At 40.2% G+C, this 19,611-nt stretch overlaps 1 protein-coding gene across 1 annotated transcript in view; it reads right to left on the bottom strand.

The window, feature by feature from the left end:
- Positions 1–19,611, bottom strand: part of RAPGEF6 (Rap guanine nucleotide exchange factor 6) — a 235,473-nt gene that overhangs the window by 50,941 nt on the left and 164,921 nt on the right. Inside the window, exons 13-18 of the mRNA XM_054979018.1 lie at positions 18,655–18,762; positions 17,901–18,104; positions 15,677–15,785; positions 12,351–12,594; positions 6,557–6,714; positions 1,102–1,116 (exon numbers count right to left, since the gene is read on the bottom strand). Of these exons, the coding sequence (XP_054834993.1) occupies positions 1,102–1,116; positions 6,557–6,714; positions 12,351–12,594; positions 15,677–15,785; positions 17,901–18,104; positions 18,655–18,762 (838 nt within the window). The remainder of the gene's footprint in view (positions 1–1,101; positions 1,117–6,556; positions 6,715–12,350; positions 12,595–15,676; positions 15,786–17,900; positions 18,105–18,654; positions 18,763–19,611) is intronic.

Here is a 19,611-nt window from a genome sequence, read left to right as displayed (position 1 = left end):
TTTACAGGTAAATAGTGTATCACTATAAAATAATGTTTCATACAAGATTCTATTATTCTTTGACTGGCTGACACAATGGGACTATACAGCATTTCCTTCTATAAAGTGTGTTTGATAACTCTTTTTTATATTCTATAGACCTCATTTTTAAGGGTTTGATCTTTCTTATGCCGCTGACTAAATATGTAACCCTTTGTTCTGCACTTTTAATGCTACATAATTGTACAATTGTACAATTGTACAGCATTCGAATATAAAAAGAACTAGCCTTGCAAATCCATCCTATTATCCTAATGTGGCTGGAACTAAAAATTTACATCAGTCCAATCTTTCATAAATATTTTTCCTATCTTATCGTAACACAGGAAGTTTAGAAAAATCTCTCACTTACAACCAAGGTATGAATAACTAGAAAAATTGTACATTCTCTGGTGTAAATGGATAAATTATAATAGTAAATTTTTCTAGTTATTCATACCTTGGTTGTAAGTGAGAGATTTTTACATACATTCTCATACACTAACATGAATTCTTGAAGGGAGTTTTGAACATTTGGCCAGCAACTTCCTATAAAATACATGGGCCTCAACGGCAAGATCAATACTGATGACAGCCATGGAGGGCTTCTTTAAAATTGACACAATTCTGGTCATGTTTTTGCAGCTTTCCACGCAAGCCGTCACTTTTTCTTGCGTGCATCATTGTCCTCTGCTAAATCACCCTCTCTTTCCTATACAAGGTGTATTTTTTCAAATGTGACTAATGAGCAAATATTTTATAGGAAAATGCCATTATATTTATATTTAGAAACAAAGGAGTCAATCATCTCTAACCCACAAAGGAGCAATAATTTACTGAATGTATAAGTTCATACATTAAAAGCAAATAAAGACCTATTATAAAGTCTGACTCATTTAAACATGTATGTTGGTGAAAGGGAAAGATTCAGCTGTGATCAGTAAATGGGATCCACCCAAAAAAGGTTAAATGTGAGGATGAAATTTAATGCTTAATATTTTTTTTAAAAATCTACTAAATATGACTGAACACATAATATGTGAAATATAAAGAATATTAGGTACCAGTGATTGGAATACTTACAGTAAAAACCAATTGCTGCAGGATGAAAAAGTGGGGGAAGGGGAGAAAAAAAGTCAGGTTCCAGATGTTACATAGGCACATAATAAAAAGCTATGAAAATATCTTTGATTTCCTCTTATTAAAAAAAGTATATAAATAAGAATCTGAGTCCTTATTGCTTCTATTTGACAGACACATTGGTGGAAACACATCTCCACATATGTAAACTGAAACTGCTACATAAGATGTTGCATAAATATAACCCCATGCTACAAGAAAGTAAAAGGAATGCACAATTAAGCTACAATGTAAGCAAGTCACAAAATCACACAAATCTCGTTTCTAGACCTGTTCTGACTTAGTAGAAAGCTGAGAGAGAATATAATGACACATTACAAAAGTGTCAGGGGATTAATACAGTAATGAGGAAGAGTTGTTTAGGTTAAAGGTAATTGTGGGTCAAGAACAAATGGCTACACATTACTCGTTAGAAAGTTTAGATGGAAGCTCACAAGGAAGTTACAAACCATGAGAGGAATAAAATTATGGAAGAGATGTGAAAGTAGTCATGATAGCAGAGGTCTTTAGATATTTGTAAATTAATTTTAATAGATATCAATGGGTACTAATGAGTGCTATTAGAATAAGCAAATCAGCTTTTTTTCTTCACTTTTGCCTGTGCATATCAACAGTGAAATCCAATGCAGATTTGATTACAATGGGTTTAGACTGGAGTAACTGCATATGGCTGTACTGTAAACCATTTATACAGTACTTCCAATGCATAAAATAGTTTACAATCATTAACTGGTGGGGGCCTTCCAAACAACGTAGTTAGCGATATGAAAGTCTTGACTGGAAAAAAAATTCGGAAAGCTTTCCCCTCAATTTTTCTGATCGAAAAATTGGAAATTTTGGAGAATATGTAAACAAAAACACTTTGAAATATTTTCTCTCTTTCTTTATTTCTTCTTTTGAATTAGTGAAATGCCTTGAAGAGAAGGATTTACTGTGACAGAATGTGTAATGTAATGATATTATGTAAGGCAATCTACAACATGTGGCTCCTTTTCATATGGATATTCTGATCTGCAAACTGTGGGCCAGGTTCAGCACTAGATACAATTCCTGTGTATACTATAAACATACACAGCATAGTTCCCAGCTTATACTTGGTGAACTATAACTAATCTGGTCCACAATTAATATGTTATAATATATATGATAATAATACACTACAGAATAGTTCAAGGTTTTTAATATTTAAAAAGTTTAACTTGGTATTCAAATAAACTGCTAGACGATGATGAGCCTGTTTCTATCCAAATGATAACTTCCTTTTTTTGCTACAATATTTTAAAAAAAACTTTAAAAAACTTTTAAAACCTTTTAAATACTCTAAAAACTTTCATAAATACACCAAACAGGACAATTTTATAGGCAAAGCCCTATGAGTGTGCATGTGTATGTGCATATGTTGTTAAATCGTAGTTGACTTATGGTGACCCCTGTTGGGGGTCCTGCCATTTCAAGGCAGGAGACATTCCGAGGTGGTTTGCCATCGCCTGCCTCTGCATAGCAATCCTGATCTTCATTGCTGGTTTACTGCCTTAACAACATAAAACGCACTGTTTAAGGCTAAGCCATAAACAATGCAGCAGTAAAATCAGTTTATGCTTGACAAGAAAATGTGTTGCGTTTTTATTTTTCCCAGAGTTTTGATCCTTTCTTTTCCTCCCATAGGTTCACAATTCCTAGAAATCTCTAGATGCAGTCGGTTAGGCTCTAAAAGGTACTGGGGATAAGTGTCACTGGCCAAAGCCAGTTATTGGATAACAGAGCAAACTCATACAACTCAGAAGCAAGTCCAGCTCTTTATCTGCTGAATGTCAGACTCAGACACAGCCTGACCTATAATAAGTGGCTCTTCAAGGCTTTTTTTCTTGAGCTGCTCTGCTACACTTACTAGATGCTCTTCTGGATGTAAAAAATTTAGAATTTATCACTCAGTATTTTTCTTCACTTACATCTCTGTTTTCCCAACTGGGACACAAAATGGTGTATATTGTTCTCCTATCCTCCATTTAATCCTTATTACAGCCTTGTGAGGTAGGTTAGACTGAGCTCAAAAGGTCATCCTGCAAGCTTCAATGGAAAAGTGGGGATTCAAACCTGGGTCTCACAGATCCTAGTTCAACACACTACTTACTCTATCAGTACCACTAGCCACTACCCACTACTCCACACCAGCTCTAATAATTAGTTGCCATTTTCAGTGATATAACAGCATGCATTACCTGCAACATGCAAGCCCACTGCTGTTCTTTCCCCTCAAATCCTAGCCACTCTACAGAAACGAACCCCCCTCCCTTTTCAGCTTTCTTCCCTTTCCACATGCAGGCTGTCTACATTGAACTCACAGATCAAATCTGAACCTTGGCTTCCCAGAGTTTTATGGAACATGCAATTTAAGAATAAAAGGAACTGCTTCTGGGCACAGGAAAGGTGCTTTTCTCTCACCACTGAACAACTGTGGCCCATCCTCACAGACATGAAGTGAGAAATGAGGAGGGAAATGGAAGACTTTCATAACAGATGGTATGGTTTCAGCAAAACAGGAAAATTCAGGGCAACACTGCTCCATAGGTAAATTGGATCTCTGAGAATTTATGGGATGTGAAGGATAAGAAACATGGGTTCTAGTGCTGAGCAGCCGCATCAAAGTTGGATTCCACAGCAAAAAAATACCTAGAACTGCGTGGTATTCTACGCCTTAAAGAGTGGTTCATTACATTCATGAACTTGCACGCCTTTCAAAGACAATGAAAACGCTGGCTCAGCTAACGTGTTCACTCCTTTTTACAGTATAGGTAGATAGTTTATATATTTCTAGATGCCCTTGCAGGAGCAGTCTGGTATCTGCTACTGTTTGGGAAACTGTTCTCTGCAGGGATTTTTGCTGTAGTGCTCTTATTTACACCTTAGCCAATCTTATTTACACCTTGGCCAATCTGGAGCTATAAAGATTATATGCTTAGTTAAAATGTGCTTAGTTAAGGATCTCTTACGAGTAGAGATAGGCACAAAACGAACCACGGAACAAAATTCCATATGGAATGGCTGGTTCGTTTGCACTGAAACACACGTTCCGTGGGAATGTGTTTTTCCAGAACAAACTAATTTTTCCAGCCGTTCTGTGGCCGGTTGGGCATTTCACAGATCTCACGCCATTTTCGGCCCATCAGCTGAACCCAGCACGGGGTCTGTGAAACTCACAGCCTCTTTCTCCTGATGCCTGGGCTGTCAGTTTCAAAGACCCCACGCTAGAATCGGTGTGGGGTCTGTAAAACTAACAGCCCGAGCAGCAGGAGAAAGGGGATGTCAGTTTCACAGACCCCGTGCTGGAACTGGGTCTGTAAAACTGACAACCTCTTTTCCTGTTGCCTGGGCTGTCAGTTTTACAGACCCTGCGCCAGTTCCAGTGCGGCATCTGTGAAACTTACAGCCCCTTTCTCCTGCCGCTCTGGCAGCAGACCTGCAACTCATCCCCCTGCCTACAGATGTAAAGAACTGCTGCCTGGGACAAGGGAAAGGCTGTTTAGCCTTCAGATTGCCACCATTATAATTTCTCTCTACATTTTTTGCTGGTACAGTATTTTTTCCAGTTTCAAATTATGTAATTGGACTATAAAGCAATGGATGTTCTGTTATATTAGGATTTGGAGCGACTGTATTCATCATAGATTGTCTAGAACATTATACTTGTAAACTGCTTTGGGTCTTTTGTTCCAGGATAAAAGCAACATATAATTATGCTAACTAACTAAATAAAAGAACACTGATAACTTGTTTGGAGGGAAATTCTGGTCTCTCGAGGGGTCTGGTGATTGCTCACAAGACTGCTCAGTTCAGGGCCCACTCCTCCAAATCCAGGTCCTGGTCACAAAATCAGTCAGTTTTGGCACTGAGCTTGCCACTAAGGCATTGCATTGATATAGATGAGGCGTGGCATTCCACCCTGTGCAACAGTAGAGTGGTCTCCTGTTGGTGGGACCTTGACCAAGTTCTCTCTTGTCTATTGACGTGGACCTTTCCTTTGGTGTTCTTAATTAGTAAGAAAATACATCTGCCCTCAGACAGGAATGACTAGCATTATTGTTCTGAGTTCTTGCCAGTTTATACTAAGTTGGGACCGGGACCATGACCACTTGTCTTGGTCTAGGAGGCTGAGTTGGGCTTCCCAACCCATCTGTACAGATTTTGAGTGGTTTTGGGCCCCTCAGTGACCTGCCCACCAACAGATTCCAGATTTGGAACCACAAGTGAATGGAGTGTCAAGTTTCCGTAGTGTAGTACTGTTTGGTTTTGCTGGCCTGAAACTGAAGTAGAATCCACTGGAAAGCACGGGAGTAGAAGTGGGCTTGTGTTGAAACAAGCAATCATGAGGCTTTGGATCTTCACACATCATCAGGTCTGCCGTGTACTTTTGATAAATTTGTAACTTGGCTATCCTTTCTAGGAGAACAAATACTCTTGGTTGCCTTGGTGAACTCATAATGCTGTTTTAAACGGAATCACCCTGATGTCTCAATATCAATATTGCCTACTCTGACAGGCAGCAGCTCTCCAGAGTCTTAGGCAGAAGTCTTCTGCATCACCTACTACATGATCCTTTTAATTGGAGAAGCTAGTTGAAAAGCAACTCACTGCAACCTTGTGGGCACCAGATGTTTGCAGGAGAGGCAGGTTTTTGGGGTTGACAGGCCAAGCCTGGGAACTGGGTGGAGGGTTGGGGGCAGGGACATGGACAGGCAATGCCACAAATGTGATGACATCACTTCTGGGGGAAAACCCAGAAATGATAGTGCCAGTTCTAGGAATCACTGAAAACTTTATGGTTTTACCGAAGAGTTTCCAGCAAGGTTGTACCACATGTAACCTTGTTATTCCTATAGAACAAGTTAGGGACCTAGGATTGCCAACTGATGTCTTTTCAAATTGCTATACATGTAATGTTGTTTATTTGATAGTATGCCTGTGTGAGAGATTTTATGTTGGAAACACTAGCTGATCCATTAAGATCCGTATACAGGAGAGTATGTCTGAGTTCACTGTCAAGCTGAAGATGGCCCATTAGTTTCTCATTTCAAAGAAGCTGGTCATCAGGATAGGGACAGTATTGCACATTAGTAAATATAAGGAATCTGAATTTATTAGAAGGGATTTGTTTAGGAAGGAGGCTTGGTGGATTTTTAAATTGAATTGTGTTAGCCCTTTTGAGCTTAATGTCAATAATGACTTATCCTGTTTCCTATGAGGGTCATTTCTACAGTATCACTAGCTCTTTGTTTGACTTTGCTGATTATAAATGTATGATGCATACGGCACAGTTCACGCACCTAGAAGCGAATGGCCATTGCTCTTTCAAGTAGAACTGAAAATTAAGATATGAGTTGCAGAAAGTAAGTTTTTTTACCTGAAGGATTAGAAAAATCCAACATGCTGGTTGTAGGCTGCAAGAGATCAGGACTGCTGGATGAGAGAGTGCCAGGAATAGGCATAATTGCCACACTGTGTCTGCACTGTCTGGTGCCTACAATACTGTCATCCTGGGACTGGCTTACACTTCCATCACTGTAAAAGAAGTTTTAAAAGTTACTTGTGTTTTGACAATACATAAATATTAATATTATAGGTGCAGCAAGCAAAACAAGCAGCAACTACTACTAACATTAGAAACATGACATTTTGGAAATGGTTTTTCTTTTTTTTTAAAAAAAATCTGCTCCTTCTGTTGTTTACATGCTGCTATGTCTGTGATATTTCAGGATAAAATCGTTCTTTGCTGACAACAGCTCTCCAGTCTGTTTTGATTTAGATGCTAATTTGATTAGTACACAGGCATTAAAGGTATTTACAGCACCATCTAGCAGCAACTGCATGGATCAATTCAGTTTGATTTCCCTGACAGTGTCTTGCAGAATGTAAAACCCAGTACCTGTAGTTTAGATTAGTGCCCCCTCTTGCTTATAAGATCTTGCAAACAGACAATGAGTCCTTTAATACAGAGGATTTGTAAATGCCTCTCAAATGGAAAGGATTTTTACAAAACTATTATTTAATATCCGTGCAAAGCCCCATAATGAGATCATTTTAAACTTTGCAGGCTATCACCAATATACCGATACACCATTTTAATTTCTATCTGTTTGTTGTTGTCTCCACCCTGAACCAATTAACCAGTGTCAGACTAAGATCTGGGAGACCCAGGTTTGAATCCCCTCTCTGCCATGGAAGCTTTCTGGGTGACCTTGAGCCAGCCACACACTCAGCTTAACTTACCTCACAGAGCTGTTGTGAGGATCAAAGAGAGAAGAGGAGAATTATGTGAACCATTGTGTGTCCCCACTGGGTAGAAAGGTGGGATATAAATGAAACAAACATAAATAAAATACAGTCCTTACATGGTGGGCAAATGGCTGAAGACAAATAAATAGAAATTGAAAAGAGGTAAGACAGAGGTGATGCTGAATGGTAAGGTAGCTGCATTAAATGGGACTTTCCTTCCATTTATGGAGTTTAACTTTTGCTGTAAGACTCTGTTAAGAACTGGCTGTTCTGTTGGATCCTGTCCCCTACTGAAGAAGTAGGTGACTATGGCAGTGAAAAATGTTTTTTTTCCCCAAGCTTCACACAGATTGCACAGGGGCTGCCCTTGTAGATTATCCAGAAACTTCATCTGGTGCAAAACATGGTGGCCTGGTTGTTATCAGCAGTCAGCGTACAGAACCATACCCTCTAAGGTCTTTGCACTGTCTGCCTATTTCTTTCTGCATACAATTCAAGGTATTGGTGCTTACGTTAAAAAAGCACTTAGAGCCCACATACTTGCAGAACCAAACATTCTGGCTGTTATATAGCGTGTTTTATTTTTATTTAAAACATTTCTAGTCCACCTTTCCACTCAACTCAGGGTCCCCAAGCAAGCAAACATTAAAACAATTCATATATTAAAAATTTAAAATACAACACACACACAATTGATTTATTTGTTTTATTCTCACTGAGGTTCAAGGAGAATTACACAGTGCGAGTCAGTATAGTCAATTTCAAAGACATTTCAATAAACTTCCAACAAGGTAGATACATGCAAATTTGCGACTTTTTGAAATCTGCAGAAATTCAATTCAGAGTTGAAGAAATGCTGAAAACCAGGAGAGTGGGAGCTTTCCTAACTTCTTCAGGTAGACTGTTTCATTAAATGGAGGCCACCACAGAGATTACACATGTATGGGCAGCTGTTGATTTTGCCCATGTGCAAGCTGGCACCTGCAGAAGGCCCTGTTCAGATGAGCAAGGGATTTGTATGTGACAGCCAATACCTTGAATTGAGCCCTGTGCTGTAATGTCTCTTTAAGTGAAGCAGTTCCCCACCACAGCTGAAAAGTATTTAGAGTTTAAGTGTTTCCTGTTCCTCAGTTGTTGGCATTCTTGGAGTTACCAGTGTGTAGTTTGTTTGGAGCCCTTTTGTTATGCCAATAAACTGATTTATCTACTGTGTGGGACATCTGAGTGACTTCATGAATATCCTGTGTGATCTGAGCTGATTCAACATTACAAGCCCAGTAACTGATAGGAAGTTAATGAAGTGACTGCAGAATGGGAGTAATATTCATCCTCCTCCTAACTCCTGATAATAGTTAAGCTGCAGAGTTCTACACCAACTAGAATCGCCAAGTTAACTTAGAGGAGAGACCTACGTACTGTGCATTACAGAAGTCAAGTCTTGATGTTACCATGGCGTGTATCCAGGTGGCCAGATCAGCCCTGTCGAGGTAGGAGGCCATCTTCCAAGCTAGACTGAATTTATGGAAAGCACTTTTTGCCTTAACTTGCTTTTTCTAGCAGTAGCGCTGGATCCAGTATAACCACTGGGCTCTTAACTGAGTCTGCAAGAGTCAGATGAACTCCATTGAAAGTAGGGAGTACAATGTTCTTCAAGATCTGTACCTTCCCAACCAGCATCACTTCCGTCTTGTCTGGGATGAGTTTCAATTTGTTTGCTTTCATCCCACAGAGATTTGGATAGCGAAATATAGAGCTGGGTGTCATCTGAATACTGATGGCATCCAATTCCATATCTACAAATAATTTCTCCTAATGGCTTTACACAGCGGTTGAATAGCATGGGGGATAAGACTGTGCCCTGTGGAACCCCTATATCACCTGGGAGATAGATGGTATCCATAGCAACCGTTTGAGTTTATTCTATGAAAAGGGATTTAAACCAGTTCAAGGCACATTCCTTGATACACTTCTCCCTCCAAACACCTCAACAAGATGGCATGGTCTTCTGTATCAATGGCTGTAGATAGATCCAGGAAGAGCTACAAAGCACGACCTTTGTTTATATTCAGGCAAAGATCATAAACTAAAGCCCCAATAAATAAAACATATAAACTGGTCCACAGTATTCCCAGCTACAGGCTACCAGGAGAAGGGCTGGAGGGAAAGCTGAAGACAAAAGACAGATAAAGATAGGCTGGCAACTGGCTGGGAAGGAAGCACGGAAAATGTAGATGCTATGGGGGTTGCCAGGGGGAAGGGAAAGAGGAAATAGTGGAGGAGAGGAAAATGAGATATCCACTCCTTTCAGGTCTCCTGCTTGTTCTATTTTTATGTAGTATTTTTTATGTAGTAGTATCTAATATTGTTTTTTTGTCTTGGTTCTGATACATGAAGAGAACAACAAGCTTATAAATAGTTTCAAGAAATATTTTAAATAAATAAAACTGGGTGGCTTACTCGTTATTATTCCTGCTGGGCATATATGCATTAGGAAGTCATGTGTACAAACTGAAATTTATTTAAGCACTAGATCTTGCACTGCAATCTTGCACTAGATCTTGCACTGAAACAGCAGTGTTCCAGTCATAGCACTGGAATACTGCTGTTTAGATTTACTTATTTTAGTCTAAATTGCTGTAGGATGTTTGGCATGACAAAAACCATATTCCTTAATAACAGGTCTTGGGGAATCACTAAGCCCTAAGAAGGAGCCAAAACTAAGGATAAGGCATGAGAAAAACAAGAAGAGAACTGATTTCCAGCGCCAAGGTTTCCATGCAGGTTCCACACCCTCCTTCTTCCAATTCATTTAGCAATAATCCATCAACAAAGCAAAGGAAATAAGTGGTTAAAACACAAACAACCAAGGCTGACAATTCTCAGACATATTATTAAACAACATATAGGGACCAGAATAACCATTGGGCTAACATAATGCACGCTATAACCCTGAATACCATAATTATGTAGAAAAGTCAGGTCCAACTATTCCTAGGAGTGCTTGATGATAGATAGATTTACCCAGGTACCATTCAGTCAACAAGAGGGAACACAAGATAAGATATGTTAGATATATACCTTTGGACCTCTGCTAGAGAGCACAAGTAATGACAACAGTTTGTTTCCAAGGATACAGAATAATGTTGGAAGAAAATAGGACTAACAGATAACAAATGACATCCAGATAAATAGGAAGAGGCTTTACAGTTAAATAAAAGACAGAGAACTATATATCAGAAAAACAAAGGGAAGGAGACAATGAAGATTGTTTGGAGGTAGAAGAAATAAGCAATAACTGCTTTAGGACAAACTCTAGAGCTACTATGATGTAGGTAAAGGTAATCCCCTGTGCAAGCACTGAGTCATTACAGACTCATGGGCGGGACGTCACATCATGATGTTTTCTTGGCAGACTTTTTAATAACGTTCTATTTATATACCACATTTCTGAACAACTTAATGCCCACTCAGAGCGGTTTACAAAGTATGTTATTATTATCCCCACAACAAACACCCTGTGAGGTGGGTGAAGCTGAGAGAGCTCGAGAGAGCTGTGATTAGCCTAAGGTCACCCAGCTGGCTTCATGTGGAGGAGTGGGGAATCAAACCCGGCTCTCCAGATTAGAGTCCCACACTCTTAATCACTACACCAAACTGGCTCTCTGTTATGGGGTGGCTTGCCATTGCCTTCCCCAGTCATCTACACTTTACCCCCAGGAAACTGGGTACTCATTTTACCAACCTCAGAAGAATGGAAGGCTGAGTCAACCTTGAGCCGGCTACCTGTACTCATATTCATATTCTAGCAATGTAGAGGAATGAAAGTAGTGTTCATGGGGCTGTTCTTGAAATGAATGGAGAAATCCTTCATCCTTTACGAGGATTTTTTGGGCTGGATTGTAACTATCATGGTTCCAAATGGAATTACAATGTCTAAAGAATTACTGTCTAAGATCTTCAAGGCGAGGGCCTGCTCTTTTACCTGCCTGCAAAGTGAAGAAGGCTCATGATACAGGGCACTCAGGCTTTGGAACTCTCTGCAATGTAAAAGTTTGTTTCTTCTGTCTTTGCATAATACATTTTAGTCATACTCATTTATGCTACTGCTCTGTTTTATGCTGATGATGTTCTTGTTGATTTGTTGCTTGAGCCTATTTTTTATTGTACTGCTGTCATGTTAATGATACAAGATTATTTAGTATTAGTCTCTCGAATAAAATATAACAACTAAAATAACTGAGACACATGCTTGTTGCCTTCCCTAGGGTGTGAAGGTGGCTGAGCTGCAGATGTGAATGTGCAAAGCTGTTCATTATCAGAGAGTTGATAATAGCCCTCTTTTTTCTAGTCTCATCTATAAGCTTCCAGAACTGGATAGTACATCATTCTGGAAGCAACCTCTGGCATATCATTATAAACTTGATGGAACTATTACAGATAGTTGCTCTATGAAACTGCAACAACTATAGCTAAATAAGATGGTACAAGCCATGCAGAGATTTCACTTAATGTGTGAACAGATACAGGGTGTGTGTGTGTGCAAATCTTCCTTTACCTTTTTCTCACACTACTCTCCTGTGATCTACAAAAACAAATTGCTAAAGGTCATGGGATCTTCATAGATGAAAAGCCATAGAGGGGAATCAGGTGCAATTACCTTCCTCATTTGTCAGTGGATTTTCTGTTAAGGGAATGGCATTTTCACCCTGTTCCCTCTCTTCCCTGCAGTCCTCCTTGCTGCATAGCTTTTTGTATATGAGGTCCCTCTTGAAATGCCTTTTTAGCATTCACAGGGGGATACTGTTGGAAGGAAGATCCGTTTCTGGGAGTAGTTCAATGTATTCAACCTAACAGAAGTCGTCTAATACTTAAATTCAAACCTAATGAAAATCATGCAGCAATATTTGAATATTGTACCGTACCTGAATAATTTCGGAGGTAAGATGCTGAATCGTGTCTTATCTAAAATTTTCTTTATTCTGTTTCTTCCACCAGAAACAGTATTCGCTTTGATTTTCTTGTTTCCTTTCTCACGTGGAAACATCTGTTCTACATCTCCAGGAATATCGGGGATAGAATAGCGATTATTTTTCTTTTCTGCAATTTTGGGAATATGTGGAACTCCATTCTTCTCCTGCCCGATTCTGCTAAGCAGCTCTTTGAACACTGTAAAAAAGAATGTCCAACTACTGAAAATTCTTTTTCACCCATTATAAAAAAGGTGGTTAAACCTTAAAAGTAAAGTTTAAAACAGTACAATGTTACGATCCCCTTGCTTTTAAGGATTTAAAGAATTTAAGGATTGCAACCAGTGTGACAATGTTTTACAGTTACCTCAAGTGTGTCCGGAGCAGGGTCCACCTGCCCTGGGCTGGGGGGGGGGCGACCCCCCTCAGAGCTATGGAAGGCTGGTCAGAGGCCCCCAGCCCCTCCCATCGCACTTACCAGCTGGGCCTGAGCACCGCTGGAAACAGACCACTGCTGAGAGCCCGCCAAACAGCAGAGCAGTGCTGGAACGCAGCAGCCAGCGGCGGGCCCTGGTGAGCGGCAGCCAAGCAGCCTGACGATGCGGCCACCAGCCCAACACAGGAGGGCTTGACACCAACACCGCAGACGTGAGCCAGCCTGGCTTCCCCGTGGCCGGGAGCTGGGCGAGGCTCGGGGGTGGCGGCGAGACAGACGCCAAGCGAGGGAAGGGCCAGGAGGCCAGACAAGGTGGCGGGGCGAGCAGGAGGCCAAGGCTCTTCCCTGACTGACAGGGAAGTGCCTAGGAAGGCACCCCAGTCTGAAGGGCAGAAGTGTGGCCAATTGCTGGGGGGAACCTCAGAAGGGGCAAAGCAAGAGGGTTGGGCAGGAGGGGAAAGATGGGAAGATACAGCAGGATGGACAGGAGCAGGGCCAGTCAGCTAAGGGATTAACAGGTGGGGAAGAAAGGGGGAATTAACAGGTGATGGGGAGCAAGGGCAGATTGGCTGACGCCCAGTGGGAGGGGTGGATGGGTGCTATAAAGGGAGGAGTTCCCCATGAGGCCGGGGAGGAAAAGTTGGGTGTGAGTTGGTTGGAGAGAGAGAGAGAGAGCGTGCGCAGGTTCATCACCCAATGGGCAGGAGGAGGGCTCGGTGATGTAACCACCACCCCCACCCCAGTCTGAGGCTGAGGGAACTCTTGCTCCGAGACACCTGGGAAGATGGCAGAGGGTGGAGAGCGCATGACAAGCGGGGCGGCGGCTCACAGAAGTAATGAGATTTTTACAACAAAGGGTGAAAAGCTGATTATGAATAAGATACTGACTAGCTATGCTGGTGATGGACCAGTATCTGGGTTTTAGGTTTGGACTGTCCAATGAGCTTAACTGCTTTACTGTTCACCATTCCTTGGAACATCCCACTGGCTTATGAAGACAATGTTTGTCTTGTATTGTATACCTATTGTGTGAGACCACCTTTCACCGTATGTACCCCGGAGAGCACTTAGATCAGTTGACAAACAATTACTGGTGGTTCCTGGCCGCAAGGAGGCTCGACTGGCCTCGACCAGAGCCAAGGCCATTTCAGTCCTGGCTCCATCCTGGTGGAACTCTCTGTCTGTGGACACTCAGGCCTGCAAGATCTTCTATTCTTTTGGCAGGCCTGTAAGACAGAGATGTTCTGCCAGGCATATGGTTGTAGCCATTCTGTGTCATCTGGTGAGCCTCCCTACCTGTCTCCTGTTGTGGGGGGAGGTGTATTATCATCTTGCCCCCTCCATGAATCAATCCAATTAGAATGTTGCTCTCTCCTTCCCTCCCTTCCCCCCGTGCACTATCAGCAGGGGTGGATGTTATGGATATGGACCACCATCTTAGGAATTGTAAACTGTAATTTTTAAACTGTATTTATGATTGTCATGATTTTATTGTGATTTTAATTGTTTTTATGCTTGATGTGCCCTGAGTCTGTTCGCGGGGAGGGAGGGCTAGAAATTAAACAGAAATAGTATGTGTGAGTTACAATACGATTTACACAACCAAATTCTGCTTATTTTAGACTAATTCTGTTTATGCATGGATGATCCTACATGGCCCTTTGGATCCCAGCCATTATGTCATAAAAATTATTATAGTCATGCGTAAAAGAAAAAAGTTAACTAAGATAACATTAAGAGTATATTTCAGACTTTCCAAGTATCTGTAGTTGTACATATAAAATATATATTTGTACAGATGCCCTTAAGAGCCAATGTGGAGTAGTGGTTAGAGTTTCCAACTAGGATCTGAGAGACCCAGGTTCAATTCCCCTCTCTGCCATGAAAGCTTGCTGGGTGACCTTGGGCCAGACACACGCTCTCAGCATGACCTACCTCACAGGGTTATTGTGAGGATAAACAAAGTGGGTAAGAACGATGTAAGCTGCTTTGAGTCTCCATGGGGGAGAAAGATGGGGTATAAATCGAGTAAATATGGCACAAGCGATTGGATGGTACCATATAATGCAGAATATATGGATTCAGCAAATATAATCATTCCAAAAGCTCTGGCAAATAAAATGGTTAAATTGTATCAATGGCAGATAAGGCAAAAACATTGAAGCAATGAAAATGCAACTGCCCTCCCAACAAATCTATTCACAAAGATATGTATTTCTGTATTACAGCAAATATAAACTTAAGGGAACCAATCAGTGTTGTAAAATGCTGTGTATCATTTTTAATAGTTAAAATCATTGAATACACGGTGACAATTTCATCTGAGTTTTGTCCTCATAACTTTGGTCATGTGATGACTTGGTTTGTGGCACTCTTTTGACCTCTATGTTGTTATGAAGGATCTAAAAAGCAATTTAAAATCCCCCACAAATACTCCTGTTATTCAACAATCATGGTGAAATGAAAGGGCTGCAAATCAGGCACTCCTGTTTCATTAGGATTAGTTATACTGTTCTGTGTACATCCATATTGATTTTACAAGTGGGCTACAACATTATGGTGTGCAACTCCTACATTGCCTTATATTAGTCATTATATAGTGTGCCACTGTAAAGTAGATCAAATTCACAGAACTGTTAGGTATATGAATAGAGAGAATTGCCTATATCTAATGCGCTATGTAACCAGTTCAGTGGACCCTAAGAGGTTTAGACATGTTTATTAAATAGCAAGCCCCATGACATATATGACACACTTTATTAGATAGTAAGGAGTGTTTCAAAAGCAGCTTGTATTATGGCATCTGACAACTAAACGAAAACATTAAGTTCAGAACTTGACTTACCAAAAATATTTGTTTTTACAGTTATAGAAAGATGAGTATTATTCCTCAGTATTTCCATAGCTTTTGCAAAAGTAATATTCTCAAAGTTTTGCCCATTGACTTCCATTATCTTTGGAAGAAATAGAAATAGATAAACATTACATTAGTACATTTGAAACTGTGCCTTAGGAATTATAAAAATATTTTAATTAACGTAGCATCATAAAGCAATTTCTCTCTTTTAGTTTTTGACATCCTACTGGCTATTAGCAATGATGACTAAATGGAACCTCCATGTTCAGAAGCAATGTACTTCTGAATATGAATTGCTGGAGGGCAACAACCCGGGGACGCCTTTCTGCCCCGCTTGCCAGGTTTCTAGTTGACTACTGTGTGAAACAGGATGCTGACTAGATGGCCACTGATCTGATCCAACAGTCACTCTGGGCTACATTTCTTGATAGAAATTATCTTAAAATATCCTTACTTTTTATAAATGTTTTCAAACATAGCTTCCATTAAGACATCATGGCAAACAATAGAAGAAGTCCAGAAGATGCCTCCCACCTTGACATAGCCAATCTGACTACCTGGATCCATGTCATGGTAACATTAAGATTAGACTACTGTAATGAACTCTACAGAGGTCTCCACTCAAAATCAATTCGATGATCCCAGTTGGTGCAGAATGCTGCACCTTGATTATCAGAAGCTAGACAGAGCATGTACATTACTCCCATTACTCCCATTCTGCAGTCACTCCATTGGCAACCAAAGCTGTTACTGGGCTCAATTAAAGATTTCAGGTATCCCATACAAAGCCCTTCATGGCCTTGGCTCCTCATACCTACAGGACCACTTCTCCCCCTATGCATCACCACAGCATTCATTCATCTGAGCAGCACCTTCAGTAGGTGCCAACCGGCAAATAGGCAAAAAACAACAGCGGCTTGTACATGTGTATTCTCTATGGTGGCTCACACCTTATGGAATGGCCTGCCTGATGAGGTCAAGAGGGCTCCCACTCTTCTGGCTTTCTGCAAACTGTACAAAACTGAATTATTCAGGGGGTCTTTTTTAATGCAGGTAATACGGCTGTGCTGTAAGGAAATGGTTGAGAGAGATGTTTGGTAAAGGGATAGGGACTGTAGACTATGCTGTTTGTACTGTGCATTGCTGCAAGTATCCTCTTATTGAGTAGTTTTTATGTTGTTTAATATGTTGTGTTGAATTGCTTGTGTTTTGTTTCAGCTTGGTATTGGATTTCTGCTTCCTTCCAAATTTCTGTAACCTAAACCATACTGTATTGCTCACTGAATGTCCCAGCCACTGACTGTATTCATTTACACTGTGTAATCCACCTTGACTCTCAGTGAGAAAGACAAACTATAAATAAGGTAAACAAATAAAAATCCTGAGAAATATGCACCCTCCTTTCCATGCATGCATTTCTTCTATGTCTACAGTTCATAGCAATTATAGTTTGTCATAATGGAAGAACTGGACAAACAAGGATTAACAGTCTTCTTCAAACCAGAATTATACGCCATAATTTGAAATTTGTTTTTGATTTATGGTTTAGAAGCAAGCTATATTTAGTGATTACTTTAGTTTGCCTTATTGAGACATTACTGTTAAGAATGTTCACCACAAATCAGGAAGAAGATGAAGGAATAAATACCAAGAGAAGGAGGGGGTATGATATGGCTGTGATGCTAGAGCACAGCTGTAGCATATTGGTTAAATGGCTGAGCTGTGAATCAGCACTCTGCTGGTTCAAATCCCACTACTGCTATAAGCTCAGTAGTTGGTCTTGAATAAGCTGCTCCTCTCAGCACCAGCTCCTCAACTGTATTTTGGGGATAATAATAACACTGACTTTGTTAACTGCTCTGAGTGGGCACTAATCTGTCCAGAAGGGTAGTATATAAATGTTATTATAAATTATAAATGACTGAAGTCAGTTTCTCCAGTAGAATGGGTTGCATCCAATCTAGAACTTGCATTCATGAAAGGGCTTCTTCCATCCACTAGAGCCCCAAATGATCCCCCCAAAGATGCTCCTGGGGGATAGGAGACCCTTAAGAGTAACATAAAGGAGAGAGAGGGTTGCTGCAGAGGGGGAGACCAGTGAAATTCAATTCTCCCCCTCCCCCTGCATGTGGATCTTTTTGACTGAGTCCAACTCATTATCTTTTACTTCACTTTGATAGCTTTATCTCGATAGCTTGAGGTTATACTTTACCTGATCACCACGTTTAAGTCCAGCTTCTGCAGCTTTGCTTCCTGATTCCACTGTCTCTACAAAAATACCAAAACCTTTGTCGCTTCCTTCAAGCAGGCTGAAGAAAAGTGGGGAGTCTCTGGAAGGCTTCTGCAGTGTAATCTGCCTCCATTTTGCCTTGGCAGCACAGGCAATGTTTAGTAACCTAAGGTGCCCCTTCATTTTCTGTCAACAGACAAACAAATAAATATCTGCCATATCTAAAATTAGATGAGAATGTAAATCATAGGGAAAACCCATGGAAAGATGATAGTCTCACAAAATTATTCTCAGGTCCTTCAAAAACTTGTTCTTCAATAAAACTATGTAAAGAAAATGATTTACCCACATTACCTCTGGGAAACTTAGTTTCTGAGTGACATACACAAAGTAATGCTCAATTATTATTTTTTTAATTGTGCTTTTAGTATACTAAGTCAAAGGAGGAAATAAAGAATACAGCGTAACAGCAAGCTGTATCATAGTGGTTAAGTGGTTGAGCTGTAAATCTGCTCTTTGTTGGTTTGAATCCCACTGCTGCCATAAGCTCAGCAGGTAGCCTTGGGTAAGCCACTCCTCTCAGCCCCAGCTTCCCAGCTGTATTGCGGGGATAGTAGTAACACTGACTTTGTTCACCATTCTAGGGCACTAATCTGTCTAGAAGAGTGGTATATACGCACAATAGCTGTTGGTATTTACGGTTGTTATTAAAAACACTGTTCAATGTGGGACTTACTGTATTTTCCAGATTTTTTTCAAATTCTTCCAAAAAACGTGTCATGGCTGGATCACCTTCAAAGTCATTAAAATGGTTGTTTACCCATAACAGTACGACTCGGGTAACCTATGAACAAGCACATGTCATTTTTAACAGAACATTAGAACTTGAAACTAATTAAACATCTCCAAACTTTCTTTGCTCTATGCGCTAATCTTTTTTTTAATGAAAACCACCCTGATTTCATTAAGTAGAGAGTAGATGTACCACACAAACAATTTTCTTCTGGATCCATTCAGGTGCTTACGCATCCATATTTCAGTTACAGTCACTGTGAAATATTGGTCATTTCATTAAGGGCTGCTTCTAAGAGATTCACACTTTTAAAAAAGCAGGAATAAAGAAACTTCCATCTTCATCTTTTGACAAGGAAGACGATTGGGATATAAAATAAATGCTCTGCCTCCCTGGTAGAAGCAGTCTCAGAGTCCATATTTTTTAAAAAGAACAAGTAAAACTTCTCCTACTTCCTTATCTGCATGCAAAGTTGCTTTTTGTTCTGAGCAGTATGTTTTTTGTTGTTGTTCCCCTACTTCCAAAGTTACTGGTATCTACGTATTGTATAAACTTCTGAAGTTGTACTAATAATTGTAGTTACACTTCCTCATTGCAAAATAGTCCCCACACTCACAGTTCTTAAAAAGGGAGGATTTAGATTCATTTAGATTTTATTAAGACAAGTTAAAAGTTACCCAAAGCTTACACTCGCATATTCTTCTTATTTATTAACTGAAAAAAATAGTGAATGGCATTAACAGTTTCAGGTATCTGAAGAAGGGAGCTTTGACTCTTGAAACCTTATACTCTGAAAATTTTGTTGGTCTCTAAGGTGCCCCTGTACTCAAACCCTAATGAAGCATTAACAGAAAGATCTTGTATTAAAGATCTTATCAATGTGAACTCCAAAGAGATGAC

Source organism: Eublepharis macularius, chromosome 4 (genome assembly GCF_028583425.1).
Source record: "Eublepharis macularius isolate TG4126 chromosome 4, MPM_Emac_v1.0, whole genome shotgun sequence".
In the NCBI taxonomy this organism is placed as follows: Eukaryota; Metazoa; Chordata; class Lepidosauria; order Squamata; family Eublepharidae; genus Eublepharis; species Eublepharis macularius.
This window is presented reverse-complemented; position numbering and strand designations above follow the sequence as displayed.